Genomic DNA, 19,156 nt, shown 5'->3' on the forward strand with positions numbered 1-19,156 from the left:
ACGTTGAAGAATTAATATAACTATTCTGATGCAGAGTGCAGGTTGAAATTTTTATATGGCAAGAAAAGGCATTTAATTTGCACATCAATAAAACTTAAATAAAGGGAGAAGAAGGGTCGCGCAGGTGAAGAGCGGTTTCTTTTGTTTTCCAGTTTTAGATCATTTATTGCTTCTTAATTTGTTTTAGTAACATCACTTGAGAGCCGTTGCTAAATTGATGGGGAAAAAATGTAATGGAAAGATTTTAGTTACGAATGGAATAAACGGATGGGTACGATAAGATTTGAAAAGATCCACATTCTCCTTATTTGCTACAAGTATTTTGGTTATGAATAAATGGATGAGTATGATAAGGGCACTTCCTTTGATTATTTAAACAATTTCATATATGTTATGAAACGGGAATGTTGCTCAATTTGTACATTAAATATTTGATATAACACTTACCATATATTTTATTAGTTTTTAAGATCCTTTATTTGAATAAATTGAAAATGGTTTTGTTATTTATATGAGGAAGATCAAAAACTCCTACTATTTGTTTTTAGGATGACCGGTCAAAAATTTCTACTATTTGGTTTTAAAAGTGCCCTAGATGGTATTCAGAAACTATTGCCTTTCTTCACCATGCTTATATATATATATATATATATATATGACAATCAAATCATTTCTTTCTCTTTTTTAGTTATAGAAAGAGACAATATGACGGAGGTATCTGAATTTTTTTACGCAATAAGATGCCTTGCCTGTTCTGTTCTATCCCAGCCCAATCATTCATCTTGATAGATTTCCTCCATCTTTCTCTCTTTATTTTCTTTTTTTATTGTTTGCTTTTTCTTCTACTCTTCTTCATTCCTTTCTCTCTTTTTTATACCTTCTTTCTTTCTTTTTCTTTTATTTTATTTTATTTTTTTCTTCTTCTTCTTTCTTTCCTTCCCTTCTTTTTCTTCTCCATTCCTTTTTTTTTCTTTCCTTTTTTTTTCTTTTTTTTTCTTTTCTTCATCTTTCCTTGCTTTTTTTTCTTTCTTCTTTCTTTTTCTCTCCCACATGGATGATTTCGGAGTTCCAACCTCTTTCCAATCTCATTTTCTTGCCGGAATGGAATGTGATAGCTAGAATGGCTCCCGTCCTGCCGAGATTAAAACCCTAATGCATGCGAGGCATGTTAAAGTAGATTAGAGATTCTATTATCTTGATTTATTCTAGTTCTGATCTGATGGTAAAAAATCATACTACATCATGTACAATATCAAATAAGATGCATAGGGAGCCTCACTATAAAATTTTACCCATAACAAGACCCAAAACTATAGCTATTCTTGGAAATAGAAATCTCGTAAGAGCAAAAGCCTTATCAATATTATTTAACTTGATATACATTGTTGACCCTTTCTCGATCAACTTAAGATTTTATGATCAATTAGTTACACAATATTGTATCAAAATTCAAGTTTAATGGAGGTCAAGAGTGCAAATCCTCTCCATACTAATTATTATTTGATTATTTCAGTTATAATCTTGACTCAAATTATTATTGTCTCTCCTCTCCATACTAATTATTTATTTAATTATCATGGTTATAGTCTTGACTCTTTTAAATTATTGTTATCTCTCGACATGCAAGGTTCGAGCTGCATATGAGAGGAGCGTTAAGTCTCCTGCTTATAGTCTCGACTCATTTAAACTTTCATGTATCATCAAGCCATCACCACTAATGAAATGCCCATATTATTTGCTCCAAATTCAAAGCAACTCCTATTGTACCCTCTTAAACTCTACTAATTCATCGAGCAATACTTCATCAAGACCATGAATATAAGCAATGCCATCGCTCACTTGAAGTATAGTTCTTTACATTCTTTTTTAGAAGTAAAGGGAATGGACGGGTGTTTAGACTCTAGGTTATAGTCTTAACTCATTCAAATTGTTGCTGTTACTCCACGTACATGATTCGAGCTACACATGAAGGTAGAGTTAAGCCTGATGCACATTGTTAGCTATTTTTTCTTTCTATAACGGTTTAAACATTTTGGAGCAAATGATTACTCAACAATTGTAACCTTACTTTTAATTATTTTTGCATCCCGATATTTGGAGGCATTTGGCTACTCAACAATTGTAACCTTACTTTTAATTATTTTTGCATCCCGATATTTGGAGGCATTTGGCTACTCAACAATTGTAACCTTACATCAATGGTTTTTGTCCAACACTGCATAAATTATATGTTAATGAGCTCGCGTCCAATCCATGGGTAAGAGGTGAGCTCATGTGTGGAGGCCCTTACTAATGGAATAGGTTTAGGTTAGTTTTCCTGCTGCATGAATCTGCCTTGAGCCTAATGACCCCAAGTACAAAGACTGTTCGAGTCTATATGGGCCTTTTCTATATGGGCTTGATGGGATCTTAATTGACTAGGCCTGAATTGCACATTAGGCCCATTTCATAGATGGGCTGGGTAAATTCGCATTAGCCCAACTTGATCCATTTAGTTTCGATCTGGTTGGCGAATATAAAGAGCTTGATTTCAACCTGCTCATTGCCTCGTTTTCTTTCTTTCATAGGTATTGTGGCATGGATGCCGGCGCAAAGGTTAGCTTTTTTGTAGTGTGGACTGGACTTCATCTTTTGGATAGGAAAGAGGCCTTCTAATGTTGTTAGTAGTGATAACTTAAGTAGTAATGGATACTTTCATTTAAAACTTGGGATAGTTATAACTCAAATGTTATTTTGAATACGTAGAAATCTGGACCCTTGTATGATGAAAAGTTTGGTGCTCTGATTCCTAATTAAGTATCTAGTTTTGAGTTAATAGTTGCACTAATATAAGCCACAATCTGTTAATTGTAAGATGAATATTCTTTTACACGGCCTTCACTATCAATGTGACTAGAGTATAGGATTTCTTTCAAAACCTTGCATATTTTAAGGCATGTTTGGATATTTCTACAAGATTCGTTTGAAAATTCTATAGGATTCATAGATTGAACCGTCCATTTAAGCTTGGGCTTTTTGTTTCTTTCTGCAGACCAAGGCTAGAATTTGGGCTGAATTTGAACGAGTTCTTATAAAAATGCAAGATAGAAAGGCCAACAGATCCAATTCCTACAGAATTTTCATTCCGATCATGTGGAAATATCCAAACAGGACATTTATAGATTAAATCTTATGAAATGTATGGCCATATCCAAATTCAATCACCGTGCTTTCTTTTCATAGCCGCTTACGACTTAAACCCTGCTTCATACACGATTAAGCATAGGCTAGAGACTCGCAAATGAAGCGGCCATCAAAAACAAAGGCAAGAAATTAAAAAAAGAAACTTGCTTCAAAATATGTCCTAAATGTAACATGACAATAAAACCAACGGGTAAACGTCTCTTTCTCCTCCTACTTTTCACCAACTTCAATCCTATGTATGTTGATGTTTGGCAAGCCACAGGCCACAAAGATTTGGACAGACAACTACAAAATCCATTTCGGTTATTACGTAACGTCCGCATGGAGGCAAATGAATAAATTGCCCTTGAACTGTTCTAGACCATGACAAACTGCACCCAGCCATGCGTGAACTGCACTAAACAATGCCTTACTTTGTCCAGAAACTGCACTAATTGACACTCTACGTTACCCTGCTAAAAACGCATGCTACTCTTTAATTGTTCTTGAATAATTTTGTTTACTAATTGTATTTATACATAAAAAACCATTTGTTAGCTGCAGACCAGATGGCGACATATGTAGCTAATCACATAAGATCTATAACTGTGATCGTTATATATTTTGCCCATGCATGTATTTATTCTAGATTAGCTTAACAAATCCAGTTTACTGAAAAAACAAAAGAACCACTTGTTTTTCCAGTAAACTCAAGAACGGGCTTGGAAAAGGTTATCCGCTTTTTCTTCGAACCCATCCTATATACACCACACTGTTGGCTTTTATCCAATGCAAAGCCAAGAGTGATATTAGAACTTTTGAGCCACCCACCCACCCACCCAGTCTTCTGTTCAAAGATAGCACATATCAGCTGCTGCCTTGTAAAGGAGGAGGTTGAGAGGGAGAGAGAGGAGAGCACATAATCAGATAGTATGGAGGTTGGGAGGGAGATGAACATAGATGAGTCCTTCAAGAAGCCAGGATCCATTCCATTCAAGTGGGAGATCCAGCCAGGCATTCCTAAGCCTCAACCTTCCCCCACCACCACCCCCTTACCGCTGCCACCGAAGCTCAGGTCATGTCCTTCCATGCTCCAATCTCAATCCTCCAACCTTCTCTCCCCCTCTGCCTTCACTCCTCAGGCATTCCCCTCTCAAGGTTGCTTCGCCATCCCATTAGTCAAGCGCAGAGATGACAAGAAGGGTGTCGAACCAATCGCATGGTTGCAGCGTCGCTCCATGTCTCCTCGCTTTACTCCTCTCTTCTCGTCCCCCTCCGGCAAGTCCATGCAGGGGAATCGCTCCATGTCTGCTCGCTTTACGCCTCTCTTCTCTTCTCCCTTCGGCAAGTCCATGCAAGCGAATCACTCCATGTCTGCTCGCTTTGCTCCTCTCTTCTCGTCTCCCTTCGGCAAGTCCATGCAGGCAAAGGATGACATCAAGTTGGACACCTACACTGGCTCTTCTGGAGTAGCTTGCAACAATGGCAGTATATAGATGTATGTAAGAATTAACATCGATGAAATCGATGCCTCGTAGCAGGACTGAATAATCTGAAAAGAAGACATCATCAAGATCTTCACAGGAAGATGGAGTTGGATTGGTAGCTCTACCAATTAGCTGATCACGTAGTAGCAATTCAAGAAATGAGTGCTTGAAACAAAGGTAACGTGTAAGAAGTTATGAATATAAGCATGAAGGTTGCTGTATGATTGAACTTAAAGTCTCTCTCTCTCTATGTACCAAAGTTCATTCCGATTTATTTTCTTATCTGAGTGTCATTCTCTCTGCTTGAGCTCCTGGTTCATGCAAAGCAGTACAAGGCATAGATTTCGGAATATGACTTCTTGATCCTTCGTGCTTCCTGCATCGGACATCAGGTCCGATTTAACCCTGTTTTATGATCATTCAACAAGAAAAACTAGGATCGTTGATGCCTTCATATCCTCCAGTAAAAATCTCAATGTTGCTCTTTCCTGGTGCTGCAGCCGGGAGGGCGTTAATAAAAACAACAGGTGACAACGTTACCTGAGTTTGGCATGAAGAGAAAGCGGGCCTACCAGACATGATGTTAATTGACATAAAGGTCTACCCTACATGATAACGTTACCATAAACGTCATCTCTCTGAGCAGTACATAGACTTAGTCTTCTCCAGAGATAAATAGAGCTGATCCATGAACCAACATCATGACTCACAACAATTAAATTAGATATCAATAGCACATACCAACACAGATTAGATTCATGTCGTTTGGTTACCAGAAGCCAACCATTTGGATTGGCTAAAACTTATAACAGAGAGCTCCAGAAGCCATTAATCCATTGAGTTTGTTGCTGACCAACAAACTGCTGAATTTTCATCGCTACTGATTGAAGGGACCAGGCAGAAATCAGAGCCTAACATCAGTATATCATCCCAGCTACTGCTCATAAACTATACATATTGATGACTTGTTCATCATCCCATTTAATAATTGAGATGATGGTAGCAAACTGTGCAAGCACCGGCATCAAATTCAGCACTCCCCATGGAGGTGCCCATATGAGTGACCAAGCCATGCATGTGTAAGCAGAATATGTCAAGTTCAAACAAAATGTATAAATATAATAAATCAAGTACACAAATGAATTGTAAGGTAGACTCTTAAGAATATACAACCATCAGTGAAATGCCCTTTCTTGCTCTCTCCAGTCATGATGGAATAGAACATCAAAAAAGTCAGGGCAGAAACAAATAGGGTTAATATTGACAGTGAAACAAGGTGCTTCATAAGACATCATGCTGTGATTATTGCTGCAATGATGTTAATTCAGCAGCAGTGTGCTAGCAACCGTTCATTCCAACCTCTCTCTCTCTTCGCAGATAATTGACCTGCGATATTTCAAAATAAATGAACGTAATTTTTGGGTGTACAGTATCTAGCCCATCCATCTTTCTTCCGCAACTTGCTCTCCTGCACAAAAGATATTACTATAATTAATCCACTCATCTATAAATGCACACCTTGTCCACAATAAAGAATCAAACGGCTTATTTAATTTGAAGCCATAAACAACATAGGCAATAGAGAAATTAAAAATCCAAAGATATGTCTCTAGAAAATTTAGCAGGGTTGCACAGTACAAGAGGATGACAGTGGTTACTGGATCACAATTAGACCTTTGAATCTGATTAAGTCTCAATATAATTAATCCACAATAACCATAAAAGTGTGCCTTGTCCACAGCAAAAGGATTCTAATGACCATCCAATTTAAAGCTATAAACTATATATAGATAATGAATAAATCCAGAGAAACTTACTTGGAGTTCTACACTATCAGAGGAGGACAATGCTTCTTCAATCACTTTTAAATCCGTTGTTTTTGTGGCAACCTGCAATTCAAAGAATAACAAAATCATAGATTCTATTGCCCATGCGCATGTGGGTTTACTCGTGCATGTTCAACAATGGCAGTGCTCACTAGATGAATGTGGACTGCCAAATGCAATAATTACAGAAAGACCTGACTGCCAAAAACATTATCAAGCTTTGTCCCAACAACTTATGAAACAGCATGTATCATATCTGACAATAAAAAATTTGCTTTAGAAGAAAATGCTAGACACATATAGTCATCAAAAAGTTTGCGAGATATTTACTATATGATAGAATCACCTTCTCCAATCTTCAAAAAATCAATTAACATTTTTTTATGGATATTGAAAATGAAGTCAGAAGCCAGCAATGAATTGTTAGCAGGATAAACAAGAGAGATTTTAGGATGGCCAATTTGTTAATTCATGCATAAAATCTGCTTAGAATTAAAGCCTGAAAATTGAGATTTGAAGGATCAAAGGTGCTCCAGATTCTATTATCTTGATTTATTAGGGATATAGAAAATCAGATTTATTGGATTTAGTAATCCTAACTGTCAGGGATTTGGATGTATTAGCGGCCTTCCTTGTTCTCTCTCATCACCCCCTCACATTATTCCTCTCCACAACAACTCCCATTCTCAAAGGCATTGCACAAATATATCATCATGCTGCAAACAAGCCCTAGGTCTAAGCAGCAGACTCATGCATGACCAGTGAAACCAGACATTTTAGTTAGCGCATTAAGACAAATGATTAATTGATTTCCAGTGAAATAAAGGAATAAACAATTTCAAGTCCATATCGACCATGAGAAGAGTAAGCTTCAAAGTTGCCAAAGAAAATAAAATACATTAGGTAACTCATATTCATGTTAACATCTTCAATTAAAAAAGAGCAAATTTAAAAAGTTCCTAGCTCAGGTCATGCTCCAAGAAAATTGTAGCAAAAATCTTAATTTAGGACAATGGACAAAGGAACAACATAGCTTCAACGTCAAGGTAGAAAACAATAGCCAAAGCAACAAAATATCACATAAATGCCAGAATTACACCAACTAAATCAGTAAACAACATTACAACATCTACATGAATACATACATAGATACATCCATTGCAACCAAAGCTATGGAACATTTTTACTGGCCCAGCTAGCCATCAATCAGTCAAAATCAGTTGACAAAAAGATTCTATAACATAAAAGAGGAAATTATGCAAGCACCCTCAAAAAGTAATCAGCATAATTTAAAATGCTCTCTCTGCAGCTTTTGCCTTTCATTTCTTATCAACTTCGACGTTAATTTAGAAATTAACTTTTCAACTTCTCACATAACAAATGAAGCTATCAAGCTCAATGTTGTCCCCCCCCCCCTACAATAATATATGTTTGCAGCATTCTGCAATAAATACTGCACTAACAAATTTGCTATAAAATGACAAACAATTCTTGCTTTAACAACATTGTCCGTCTTTACCATTCCTCTTTTATGACCTAACCATGGTCATACTGTCCATCAGACTATATCCACCATGTCAACTTCCCTTTATTTTTCCTCTTCAATTTTTCATCTGACTGCAATCTAACCTACATTCAGACTTTCAAATACAAACAGTAAGCATCTTTAACTCTATCTGGAGATTAATAATGCAAGCCAGCTATTACAACAAGAAGCTTGCCACGAAACTGCCCATGAAGGCTGACGAGCACTTCAAATTTAACTGGTCTGACAATAAGGGTGTGATAATAAGAGTGCCCTAAAACCTATCCATTGTTGATATATCGTTAGTAAGTCCAACAACGTATGTTCATAAGCAGTTAAAATTTGTTTCCACAAAGAGTAATCACCACTAACCATTTAAATTTAAAATAAGGTACACTATGGCAAACCGCCGAGCATTTGCTCGGATGACTATATGTAGAAGGTGGGATTAGTCCCTCCTAATCTCCCAGAAAAAAGGAAAAAAAGAAAGAAGTATCCTCTGACAAAAATGTGGAGTTCTCAAAGCAAAAGGAAAAACTTAATTGGCAAGGTCTAGTGCCATGCCAAAAATAGTGATTTCATGCCATTCATTCTTTTGAATAATCATTTTATCAAACCTAATTTTGGCATAACAATTATCTGCTGTTAGGTATGAAATTGAGCTTCTGAAGACCTCATAAGTTTTAACTATTTTATCTTATTCTCCTCATGAACATGCACATAGTTGAGGGTGGCAATGAGGGCCATAGCTTGCGAGCGACCTGAACCCAAATCAAGATTTTGGATATGGATTCAGAAAATGAGCCGAGTAGCCTATATAGTTGGGTTCAAGTCCCAAAGTTAAGATTACTGGGTTGTGTTTGGACATAGGCCAATCCATACTTGAATTCAACCAGATCATGCACACATGCATGCATGCACATATAAGATGTATATGTGTGTATCCATGCATTTAAATACATACATTTATCCACACATATGCATCTATACTATATTTAAGAGAGAGAGAGAGAGAATGAGTTGGAGTCTTTAGGCCTATCAACATGCCACTAGGTGGAAAACTGATTAGTTCTCAGCAAAATCTTTATTGTATGATAACCACGAGTACGTGTAGTCTTGACAAGAAGACATTGTTGAAAAGATAATATCCAATTGCCTGACTACAACTCTTATGTCTTTCTCTAACAGATATTATGTCTTCCCAAAATCTCTCTCCAAATTGGAAATGTTGGGATGACAAATCTCATTTTTATTTAACATGCACTTGTAGATGGCGTGCCTTGGCGCAACAGTAAGGTTACTCCATTGTGACCTGAGCATCACAAGTTCGAAACCCAACTTTGAAACTAACACAAAATTTAGGGTTTAGGTCCAAAAAACAGACTAAGCAAGCTACCTGGTTGGATTTGGTTCCTAAATCAGACCCATCTCCTTATCGATTGGGTTGATGTATAGGTTCAACCATAGCCAATACCTGAAACGCTCCTCCGGGCTTTACGGCCCTCCGGGCTTTACGGCCGGATCCCCTGTTTCATTCGACACACGAGTCCGGCCACATTTTTAATTTTACGATTTTTATGTAAAGTCGGCAAATCACAAAATTAAAAAAGCAGTCGGACCCCTATTTCGTTTACCCTGCCGCAGAGCCTTCCTCCGCCTCCTACCCGGGTCACCGGCCTCCGCCGTGCTCCTACTCTCTCCCTCCCTCTCTCCCACTTCTCTCTCTCTTTTTCTCTCTCGTTCGCCCTCTCCCCAGCCTCCTATACTGTGTCGGTACAAGCCCGGCACAGCGCAGGCCCGTATTAACCCGTGCCGTTGGGCAACTGGTCAGGGGGCCGGTACCAGCACAACAGACCATGGTTCAAGTAATTGACCAATTCATAAATGGTTCAGGTCAAGGTTAACAATTTTCTCAAAATATCTTTGTCCTAGAGTTGTTGCATGATGCAAAAAGATCACGGGAAGACCTAAGGTAACACAAGTGAAGGTTGTAAAAAAGGAAAAACTTGAAAGAACATCAAAGATGACTCTAAATAGGAATGCTTGAAAAATGAGGATGCATAAAGCTGACCATAAATAGTTGGGACAAGACTGGATGCGTATGGTTATGGTTTACCAATGCAACCCTACTTGACTCACTGCCACCTCTCTACAATGCCTATGTAACAATGCTAGCTTCATTACAACTACACAGAACCACTATCCCATTTATAGAGGTCCAAATACCACATACTGGTTACCTACAAGCATTTTTGATTTTTGCTATGTCGTAGTTTGCATCACACCAACAACATACAGTTCGCTAGTATTTTATCTATACATTTCTATAATCTCAACAAGAAAGCCTTTTCCCAACTAAACATACTTACACAGTGCATCTAAAAATACTAAGTGTGAATATCAAATTTTGAGGAAGTTTGCCAACTAGGCCTTTACCTTAACATTCATCATATCTAAATTGATGTGACATTCCAAGCCAAGTCATCATTGGAAAAGACAAGGCCTGCAATGAAATCTAGAAAAATGACATAAATGACAAACATCAGACAGAAGTTCTAACTAGTAGATAATTCTGATTTGATATTTATACTAAAGCAACTGATATTAGTACAAAATATATATTTCTAGATTCTTAAAATAGTTGTAGAATATAAGGCCTATGTTTCAAATACATGCCCTTATATTTTATATCTTTGGATTTATAAACCAGACAGAGAGCAAAGAAGCCTGCAGATTTTTAAATGTACCTACTATTTATGGAAGACTCTAAAACAACTTAAGAGTTGGCAAATCATAACAAACATAATGAGTAAGCTTACAGAGTTGTTGCATGAATAGGATCAAAAAAGTTCCTTAATAAAACATGACAACTAGATGAATATTTTAGAACTCTCAGCACCATCAAACTATCAATTTTTTTCTTAGTACAATGCATAAAATTACCTCCTTATACAAAGAAAAGATAAAAAAACTAAAAGGGTACTTCCCAGAAAAAGGAAATCTAAGACAACAGCACAAAATTAATGGAAAAGCAATGTAAGAATATAAAAGTCTCTATTCTCAAATCCATTTCACATGTAAAAGGCCAGGAAATCGCCAGCTTATGTGATGCAAATTTGAAAAATTGCAGATCCCCGTCTCATTTGCAGGTGCAGAAACACACTGATCAGTTAAAGAACTTCTCAAGGGAGTAAGAGACCTTTGTAGGACGCATAGATTTCTTTAGATGAGACAACAAGGGAAAAAAATTGAGCTATAACCAAAGCCCAAAGGGCAGGCTACTTTGAGACCTCAAACTCATCTCAACAAATTCTATCCTTCGGCTGAACCTAGTCAGGCACCGTTCTTAACTCCTATCCACAGAACTCCACTAATCAGATCTAGTCAATTAGGCCCTCAACAAAACCATATGCCTATACATCTAACATATTCAACTTGACTCATGACGTCAATGCAACCCAACATATGCTGACATTTCCCAAGAAGGTTATGACTTATGACATCATTAAAAACCATCAAAGGGGACCACGGGCCTCTCAAGGCAAAATATGTTTGACAACCACTGCAAGTCCTCTAGTGATCTGCAATCATACCATGTCAGATAGCACATATCACTTTGAGACCTCAGTAGCACAAAGACAAACCATCATCACAGAGGGTCAATTCCAGTCAAATTTACCACCAAAATACTGCCAAATATCTTTTTTTTCAACAACTACTCATAAAAGCCCTAAAACCTACTCAGCTCAAGTATATGAACCTTTCTTCTATCCCATCACAAAAACCTAAGTGAAAGGATACTCCTAATCACCAACTTCAAGACAAGATGAAATCATTTTTAGGTGAAATAAGAGGCATAGAGTATGAATTAGTTTACCTCCAACCAGAAGGAGGAGGGAATTGGGTGACTTGACACAGCACCAGTCAAGGATAGATCAAAATGGTGGATTGAACTCTGAGTTAAAGGATAAATAACTGAAACTAAAACATTCTACAGACATCTATGGTGAAATAAAACTATATTGATTAATTAATCATAGTATTCGCATCTTGGAGATGACAGTCATGAGTTTATGGTTGTTGGAGAGTAAAGTTTTTATTTCTTTATATGATGGTTTCTTGCTCATCATTTGTTCAAATCATAATTCAGTTATGCTTGTTAAATTCATGTTCTTTCAACCTTATCTTTGTGTTTCAATAAAATCAGAAAGGATCTCCTAATATGTGACTCAATGAACAACCCATCCAAGTTGAACCCCTCTGTGATTTACCAGACAATCCTGATCTTAACAATGTTACACCTTGATTATTCAATTTCCTAAAAGTGTGTATTACAATCCTCCAGCTTAACTAGAACATATAGAAAAAGAAAACATGTCAACAAGTCATTCTCTCAAAATCAAAATTACTAAATTTTGACCTACTACCGCTAAAAATTTAGAACCATGGTCCGCCGAACCGGTACTGGTAGGTATACTGATGGCCGTACCGTGCCGGTTCGGGCCGTACCGTGCCGGTTCGGGCCGTACCATGCCGGTTCGGGCCGTACTGGACCGGACCGGTTCGGGCCATACCAAACCGGTAGCATTGGTTAGTGCGGGTTTCGGCCACTTTGGGCCACAGTGCCGCGCACTGTGGTCAAAAAGGCCACAATGCACACGTGTTGTGGTCACTGAAGCCGTACCTGTGTGAACCGGTGTGAACTGATCCGGTTTGCACTGGTATGCCTCCATACAGCTCGGTTCCGCCCCAAAGGGGCCGAAACCGTTTTCCACTGTCGTACCGAACCGGTCCAGTCCTTAACTGGTTCGCACTAATAGCCGTCCGGTCTGGTACGGACTGAACCGGCATACCACATTTAGAACCTCATAACACCTCTGCACTAGTAGAGGCAGTAATAGCAGCTCCAACAACTTATAAATCTCTTCCCATTTAATAAAAAGTAGGTTTTCAGAATTCAAAATAAAGTGCAATGCAAGCATCCAAACTTCGAAATGAAATATTTGTATTTTTGATGGTTATGGAATCTCTTTCGTTTGGTTGAGAAAAAAAATTAGTCATTATATAATTATCGCCATTTAGTTGAGTCTTGCTCCCTTCTTTTTTTACCTCTTCACCTTGAAATAAATCACTTTTAAGTGCACAGATCTATTCATGTTTTGATAACAGTATCTTTAAAAATAGTGAGGCTTTCTAATACCTCAAGTTGTTGATTCTAAATTTGTAAGCTTTAAAAAAATAGTGAGTTTGCAACTTTCCATGTTAAAAGTTGGACCTGATTGTTATAAAGAACTCATGGTGCCCTAAATAATTTAAAAAGATGTAATAACTACAATATTACTGCATTTCATTCTCTTGATATGGTAATAAAATTCAGGTTGCTGCCACAATAGAGCACTTAGTCCTGTCTTGCTTCATCTAGTACAAAAAAAAGAAAGATCAACCTGGTTGCTTACCTTAGGAAACTTTGCAACCGTCAGGATATCAACCCAGCCTTCATCGTCCATTTGCTTCTTCAAGTACACATCTCGAACCAAATTTTGATCACTGCATGGCATGCACACAAGCATCCAAAACCAAATAAAAAAGTTAAAGTACATAACTACAATCAACCTAGGAAGAACTAGCGAAATCCTGATAGTTATAACCTGAAGTAATATTCTATCTGCTTGCGCAGCGCCGCCAGTAGAGCGGCTTTTTGGTCCTCATTCATAGATGGTGGTGGTGGTGTCGGTGGAAGAGCCACCTTTGGGTCCTCATACATAGGTGGTAGTGGTGGTGGTGTCGGTGGAAGAGCCACCTTTGGGTCCTCATACATAGGTGGTAGTGGTGGTGGTACACCAAGAGGCAGAGCACCGGGCGGCAGAAGAGGGAAGTGATAAAAAGGCCCGTTCAGTTCTGCAAAGCAATCACAACCGCAAAAGCAAGTCTTTATCATCAATGTTCCCAGAAAACTGTGAAAAGAAATCTCCCACAAAGTTCTCACCTGGATAGAAGGAACCCCCATAGTGAGTAAGAGGTACAGGAATTGGAGGCAAATTGGCATCATAATAATTTAGAGGGGGGCCACCTGGGAGGGGAACACCAACGGGAACTCCCATGAACTGGTGCGGCGGCCACATTGAGCCGAAGCCAAAACCCGGGTTCCAACTGGCGGCCGGGGGGGCATTAAAATTCCTGCCATTGGCGCCGGGGAAGAAGGGGCCGCGGCTTCCTCCGCCGTGCTGGGGCCTGTGGTTCCTGCCACGCTGGTGGTTCGAGGCGGCGTGGTTGGGCCCCCGCCGCCGCGGAGCAAAGGGTCTCGGAGCGGCGTCGATTTCTGCTGACAGTGCAGTCGGTTCCTGCACGGGTAGTGGGTCAGGCTCAGGAGCAGAGGCAGGCGAAGGATCGGAGCTGGGCTCGGGGGCTGATGTTGATGGGGGATCGATCGCCTCCGGTGAGGCGGTTTCGTCGGGGTTTTTCTCCACGGTGGCCATGGATGTGGCGTTGACGGCGGCGTGGATCTGATTGAGCAAAATAAACGACGAGAATATAATAACAAAAAACTATTTAAAAGGAGGAAAAACCCTAGCGATACGGTTGGTACCTGAGACGAGGAGGAGGAGGAGGAGGAGGAGGAGGAGGAGGGGAGAGGGGGCCAGGAGGAGGGACCGCCCAAAAGAGGGGCGGGGAGAGTGCCGGCGGGGTTGCGGTTCCACGGGTTGGAGGACGAGGGGGAAGAGGTTTGGAGAGACGAAGGAAAGGAAGGAGAGGGGGGCGGGTTTGAAGTCACGGTCATCGCTCTTCTGTTTTTATCGTCCCCACACCGAGCTTATAAGGACGGATAAAGAGGAGAGAGCAGAGAGGAAGGGAAGAGTACATACGCCAGCAGGAGAGGAGCACTCCGATTTCTGATAGGAAAATAAAATTCCTTTTTGGTGATAGAGTCCCATTATACCATAAACTCTTAAAATTAATATTTTAATTATATACGTCTCTTTGTTTTAGAATTTTTTATAAATATTTTTTAAAATTTACCTAAATATTCTTTTAGAATATATATCTTTATTTTTGTACTTTTATAAAATACTTTTTTTATAATATTTCTAATATTTATATTATTGTTAATAAAAATTATATTTACGTAAAAAAATTTGAAATTACTATTTTGTATCTTTTTGCACATATGTCCATTAAAAATATTTTAATCATTTTAATTTGAAACTATTAATTTTTTAACAATATTGATGGCATGGTAACATATGCAAAAATAAAAAAAAAACAGAATGGCAAAACAAATATTTTACGAGAATATAATATATATTAATTTTGAAAAAATATTCATGTAAAATTTAATATTTAAAAAAATATTTTTTAATTAATATTTTTTTATTGCCTTGAATGCATTTATAGCATATATTATGTTTGTGTCACTCAATTTAGATTGAATGAAGGTAAGAATTGTATTCAGGCAATAAAAAAAAAAATCAATGTATATATTGGTGTCTCTGTTATCTTTTTTTTATTGTCTGATGCACCTAAATTGAGTGACACGAACACAACATATGCTGCTTTTTTTGAGGAAAAAAAAAAGAGAACGATGGATGCAGCTACCATTGGAAAACAATAAATTCATACAAAGTACTTCCGCACTCTGTACTTCCATATAAAAATAAGCTCACATCTATCTCGTATTAGCATGATAAAAATTACTCAGCTAACTTGTTTTATTTTTACTTAACCAACAAAAACTGAACAAGTGGAATGCAGTAGACATTCTAGAAATTGATGCATGCGATGCCTTATTTGGAAAGATACACGTGTCTAAGTCTTCGATACATGCGTCACCAAGAGAGATCTTTGGTTTTATCAGTGTACTTAACAACCCTAAATAGTTCATGAACAACTTTTTTAGAAAAGAAAAAGCTCAATGTCATCTAATCCAGTTTGTTACCAAACTAAATTGGATCAATCTAGTTTGTCTACATTTCAATTCACAATCAAAATCTCAAGTTTGTACTCTAGATCGGGTTGGAGATAGCAAATTCCTTTTTTGGGAGGTAAGAATCTCGCCAAGTGGTAAAATAAAGTTCTAGATCAGGCCAGATTGGTTCATGACTTGAAGCAGCCCAATTTTAGTATTGGATTGATATGCCGAATTTTAAATCTAAAAAATTTGTAGTATGACATAACTACAAAGAAATTCTATTTTTGATTAGGAATCGAAGAGATCCCCTGCCATTTTCTCTCCCTCTCTCTCTCTCCTCTTTTTTATGTTATTCTGTGTTAGTCTCCTGTCCTCTTTTATAACAGAAAAAATAACGTTCTTCAAATCCACTCCAAAATCGGTCTTCCTCTTTCTTCTACTTCTTTCGTAATTCCGTCTTCTCTGCTACCATAAACTCTCGTGCCATGGTACAATAACTTAGAAAGGCAAAAAAAAAAAATAATAGAAGAGTGTTGTTGTCGCTCTTCTAATTATTTTTTTTTTATTTTTTCCTCCCTTAGTTTTTGTACCAGAACGCTAGAGCTTATGAGAGCAAAGACGGGATGAAGGGGAATGAGAAAAAGGTCAAAAAAATTGGAGGGGATTTGAAGAACGTTTTTTTTTTTTTTCTCTTATAAAAGAGGACAGAAGAGATAAGAGCCTACAAAAGAGAAGAAAAAGAGGTGATCGGGTGGATATAGGATCTGGGTCGTGTAGCTGGTAGGATGCGAGTGCTTCACGACATCCGACGTTTTTAGGTGAGTGCACTTCTCATTGAGCCACTCATGCCTACAGAGAGACAAATAGGGCAGCTGACTTGATACCATCCTTTGCGGCTCAGCATTTCGAGGTTTTATTTGAGACAACCATACTTTGGTTCCGTCGTCCTTGTATGCTCTTATCTTTTTGAATCTTATAGGCTGCACCCACACCCGTGGTGTGTGAGTCATTGTTGTATCTTATAAAAAAAAAAAAAAAAAAAAAAAGAGTGAGGAAAAAAAAAAAAAAGGAGGAGGAGAGAGAATGCACTGCAGTGGAGGATCTCTCGGCCGAAAATAGAATTTGTTACAGATGGCAAGTAAAGTTTTGTCATACTACAAATTCCTAAGATTTAAAATTCAATCATATCCACCCAATACTGAAATTGGAATGCTTCAAGTCATGAACCAATCTGGCCCGGTCCAGAACTTATTCTACTACTGAAATAGAAACTATATGACTTGGCTGCTAGATTCTTACCCAGAAAAAAAGGGACTTGGCTAGCTCCAACCCCACCCAGGGTACAAACTCGTGATTTTGATTGTAAATTGAAATGTAGACTCACTGGAATCCTATTGGTTGCCATTGAGCTTTTTCTTTTCTAAAAAAAGTTGTTCATGAACTATTTAAGGTTGTTAAGTATACCCAAAAAATCAAAGATCCCTCTTGGTGATGTATGTATCAAGGACTTAGAGACATGCATCTCTCAAAATAAGACATTGCATGTGTTAGAATTATTATAGAACCATTAATTATGCCGAACATAGTCGGCCTCCATAAAAGCTGATTGTGCCAAACTTCGTCGATCTTACCAAACTTCATCTTTATTGATTTGTGATTGATTATGCCAAACTTAGTCGAACTTACCAAAAATATAATTCTCTTTTTTTATCTTTTTTTTCAATAGTATGTATCAATTTCTAGAACGTCTACTGCGTTTCACTTGCACCCTTTTCTCTCATGTTTGCATTCCAGACTAACTCTTATTTTTATTAGGCAGCACTTAGACGTTAGACATATAAGAACTACATTTTGCTTCATTATTTACATTCCTGAGGGTATCTTCGAAGCTAGTACGTTGAGCAGTTTCTTCTAGCGTAAGCAGAATGTGGTCATCTTTCTCGCAGCAAAGATTCAAGAAGGCAGCCTCCTCCTCCTACAAAAGTTAAAGAGGGCATATTATGACAAAGTAGCTAGATTATAAGCAAGTTTTCTAGTTGTATAATCATGGAAAGAGTGTATCTTAGGGCTCAAACGTCCAAGAGAAGTTCAAAGAGCTCCAAAAGGAAGCATGACTATGATATTTTTTCTCCAAATAGATTTAAACAAATAGAACATTAATTGGATGTTTTTGATCCATACAAGTAATTTAACATTTTAAAAGTGCCTCCTGACAGACAAAGGTTACATACAAAGTGTTGAATTTTGTCTCCCATCTATGGCACCAATGATGGCAAGGTCATCCAAGAGACCCTGTTTATAACTTTAGATGTAAGAAACTTTTGCTTAGTACGGGACCATTAATTAAAAAAATAAAAAAAAAATGTGATAAGTGCTAAATAATGAATAAATTTATCTAATTTACATAGCACTTGTCATTATTTTAATTCGCATATTTCGTAAATTTAACCATAAAATATGTGTTACCATCATCATTGCATTTTAATAATTATCAGAGATAATTCGAGTTGATTTAATTATTTAATGGTTGAGTCTAATGGATGCAGGTCAAGTCGAATTGATTTAGGATGATCTCTGAACCCAAATCACATGCACCCCGCAAATCAGGACCCTCTGATTCAGTCACCTAATTTTCTTTCCACTCGTTCCAACTCTTTCTCCACATGATCCAATTTTAATCTCAAAAACAATAAAATCCCTTCAATTATTTATCTCCCAGATCTCAAAGCATACCATCTTAATTGCACGGATCCCAAAGCCTCATCCCATCTCAGCCATTCATCTTGCATCCAAGTTACCACGGGTCATTTCCTCCCAACAGCTTATCTCTCCTTCAACTTCTTCCACGTACACCCAAGCCAGTCTTCCCGAGCATCACGGGAGAGCTCTTTCTCCTTATTTCCTGCTCCCAGCGAATCTATCATCCTCATCCCGTAGCATCCCAAATCTCCCAACCAACTCCTCCCAGCTTCCGATCTCTTCTTCCTTGGGACAGAGCATCAGCCGTTCACAACAACCACGGTTTTCCCCTCTGTTGAAACAGATCCCATCTCTTCCCATATCCCATGAACAAAAACCAAGCCTTGCATCCTTATCCAGCCAACGGCAGCACTTCCAAACTCCCCAGCTCCCCTGTTCCAGCTTGCAGCCTTATCCCACGAACATGAATTCATCCCACAACCGCATCAAATCCCCTGCATCTCGGATTACAAGCTTATCCCCTGTTCTCAGTTCATTCCCAGCCGGATCC

The 19,156-nt window shown here is 38.1% G+C and overlaps 1 protein-coding gene across 2 annotated transcripts; it reads right to left on the reverse strand.

Moving 5' to 3' along the window:
• Positions 1–5,740: 5,740 nt before the first annotated feature.
• LOC103702622 (uncharacterized) lies at positions 5,741–14,871 on the reverse strand. 2 transcript variants are annotated; one of them, XR_005514689.3, is made up of 7 exons: positions 14,587–14,871; positions 13,987–14,503; positions 13,649–13,898; positions 13,457–13,547; positions 10,437–10,515; positions 6,467–6,538; positions 6,052–6,117 (listed from the first exon to the last, which is right to left on the reverse strand). XR_005514689.3 is itself a non-coding variant. In XM_008785123.6 (6 exons), the coding sequence occupies exons 1-6, from the start codon at positions 14,776–14,778 to the stop codon at positions 6,046–6,048; spliced, it is 1,194 nt and encodes a 397-aa protein (XP_008783345.4). In that variant the 5' UTR covers positions 14,779–14,864; the 3' UTR covers positions 5,741–6,045. The 2 variants fall into 2 exon arrangements, 1 of the variants encoding a protein (XP_008783345.4); XM_008785123.6 differs by lacking the exon at positions 10,437–10,515 and having other exon boundaries at positions 5,741–6,117; positions 14,587–14,864.
• Between the last annotated feature and the right edge of the window lie 4,285 nt (positions 14,872–19,156).

Source organism: Phoenix dactylifera, chromosome 2, assembly GCF_051530095.1.
Source record: "Phoenix dactylifera cultivar Ajwa chromosome 2, Ajwa_hap1_PhDact_Kaust_v1.1, whole genome shotgun sequence".
NCBI lineage: Eukaryota > Viridiplantae > Streptophyta > Magnoliopsida > Arecales > Arecaceae > Phoenix > Phoenix dactylifera.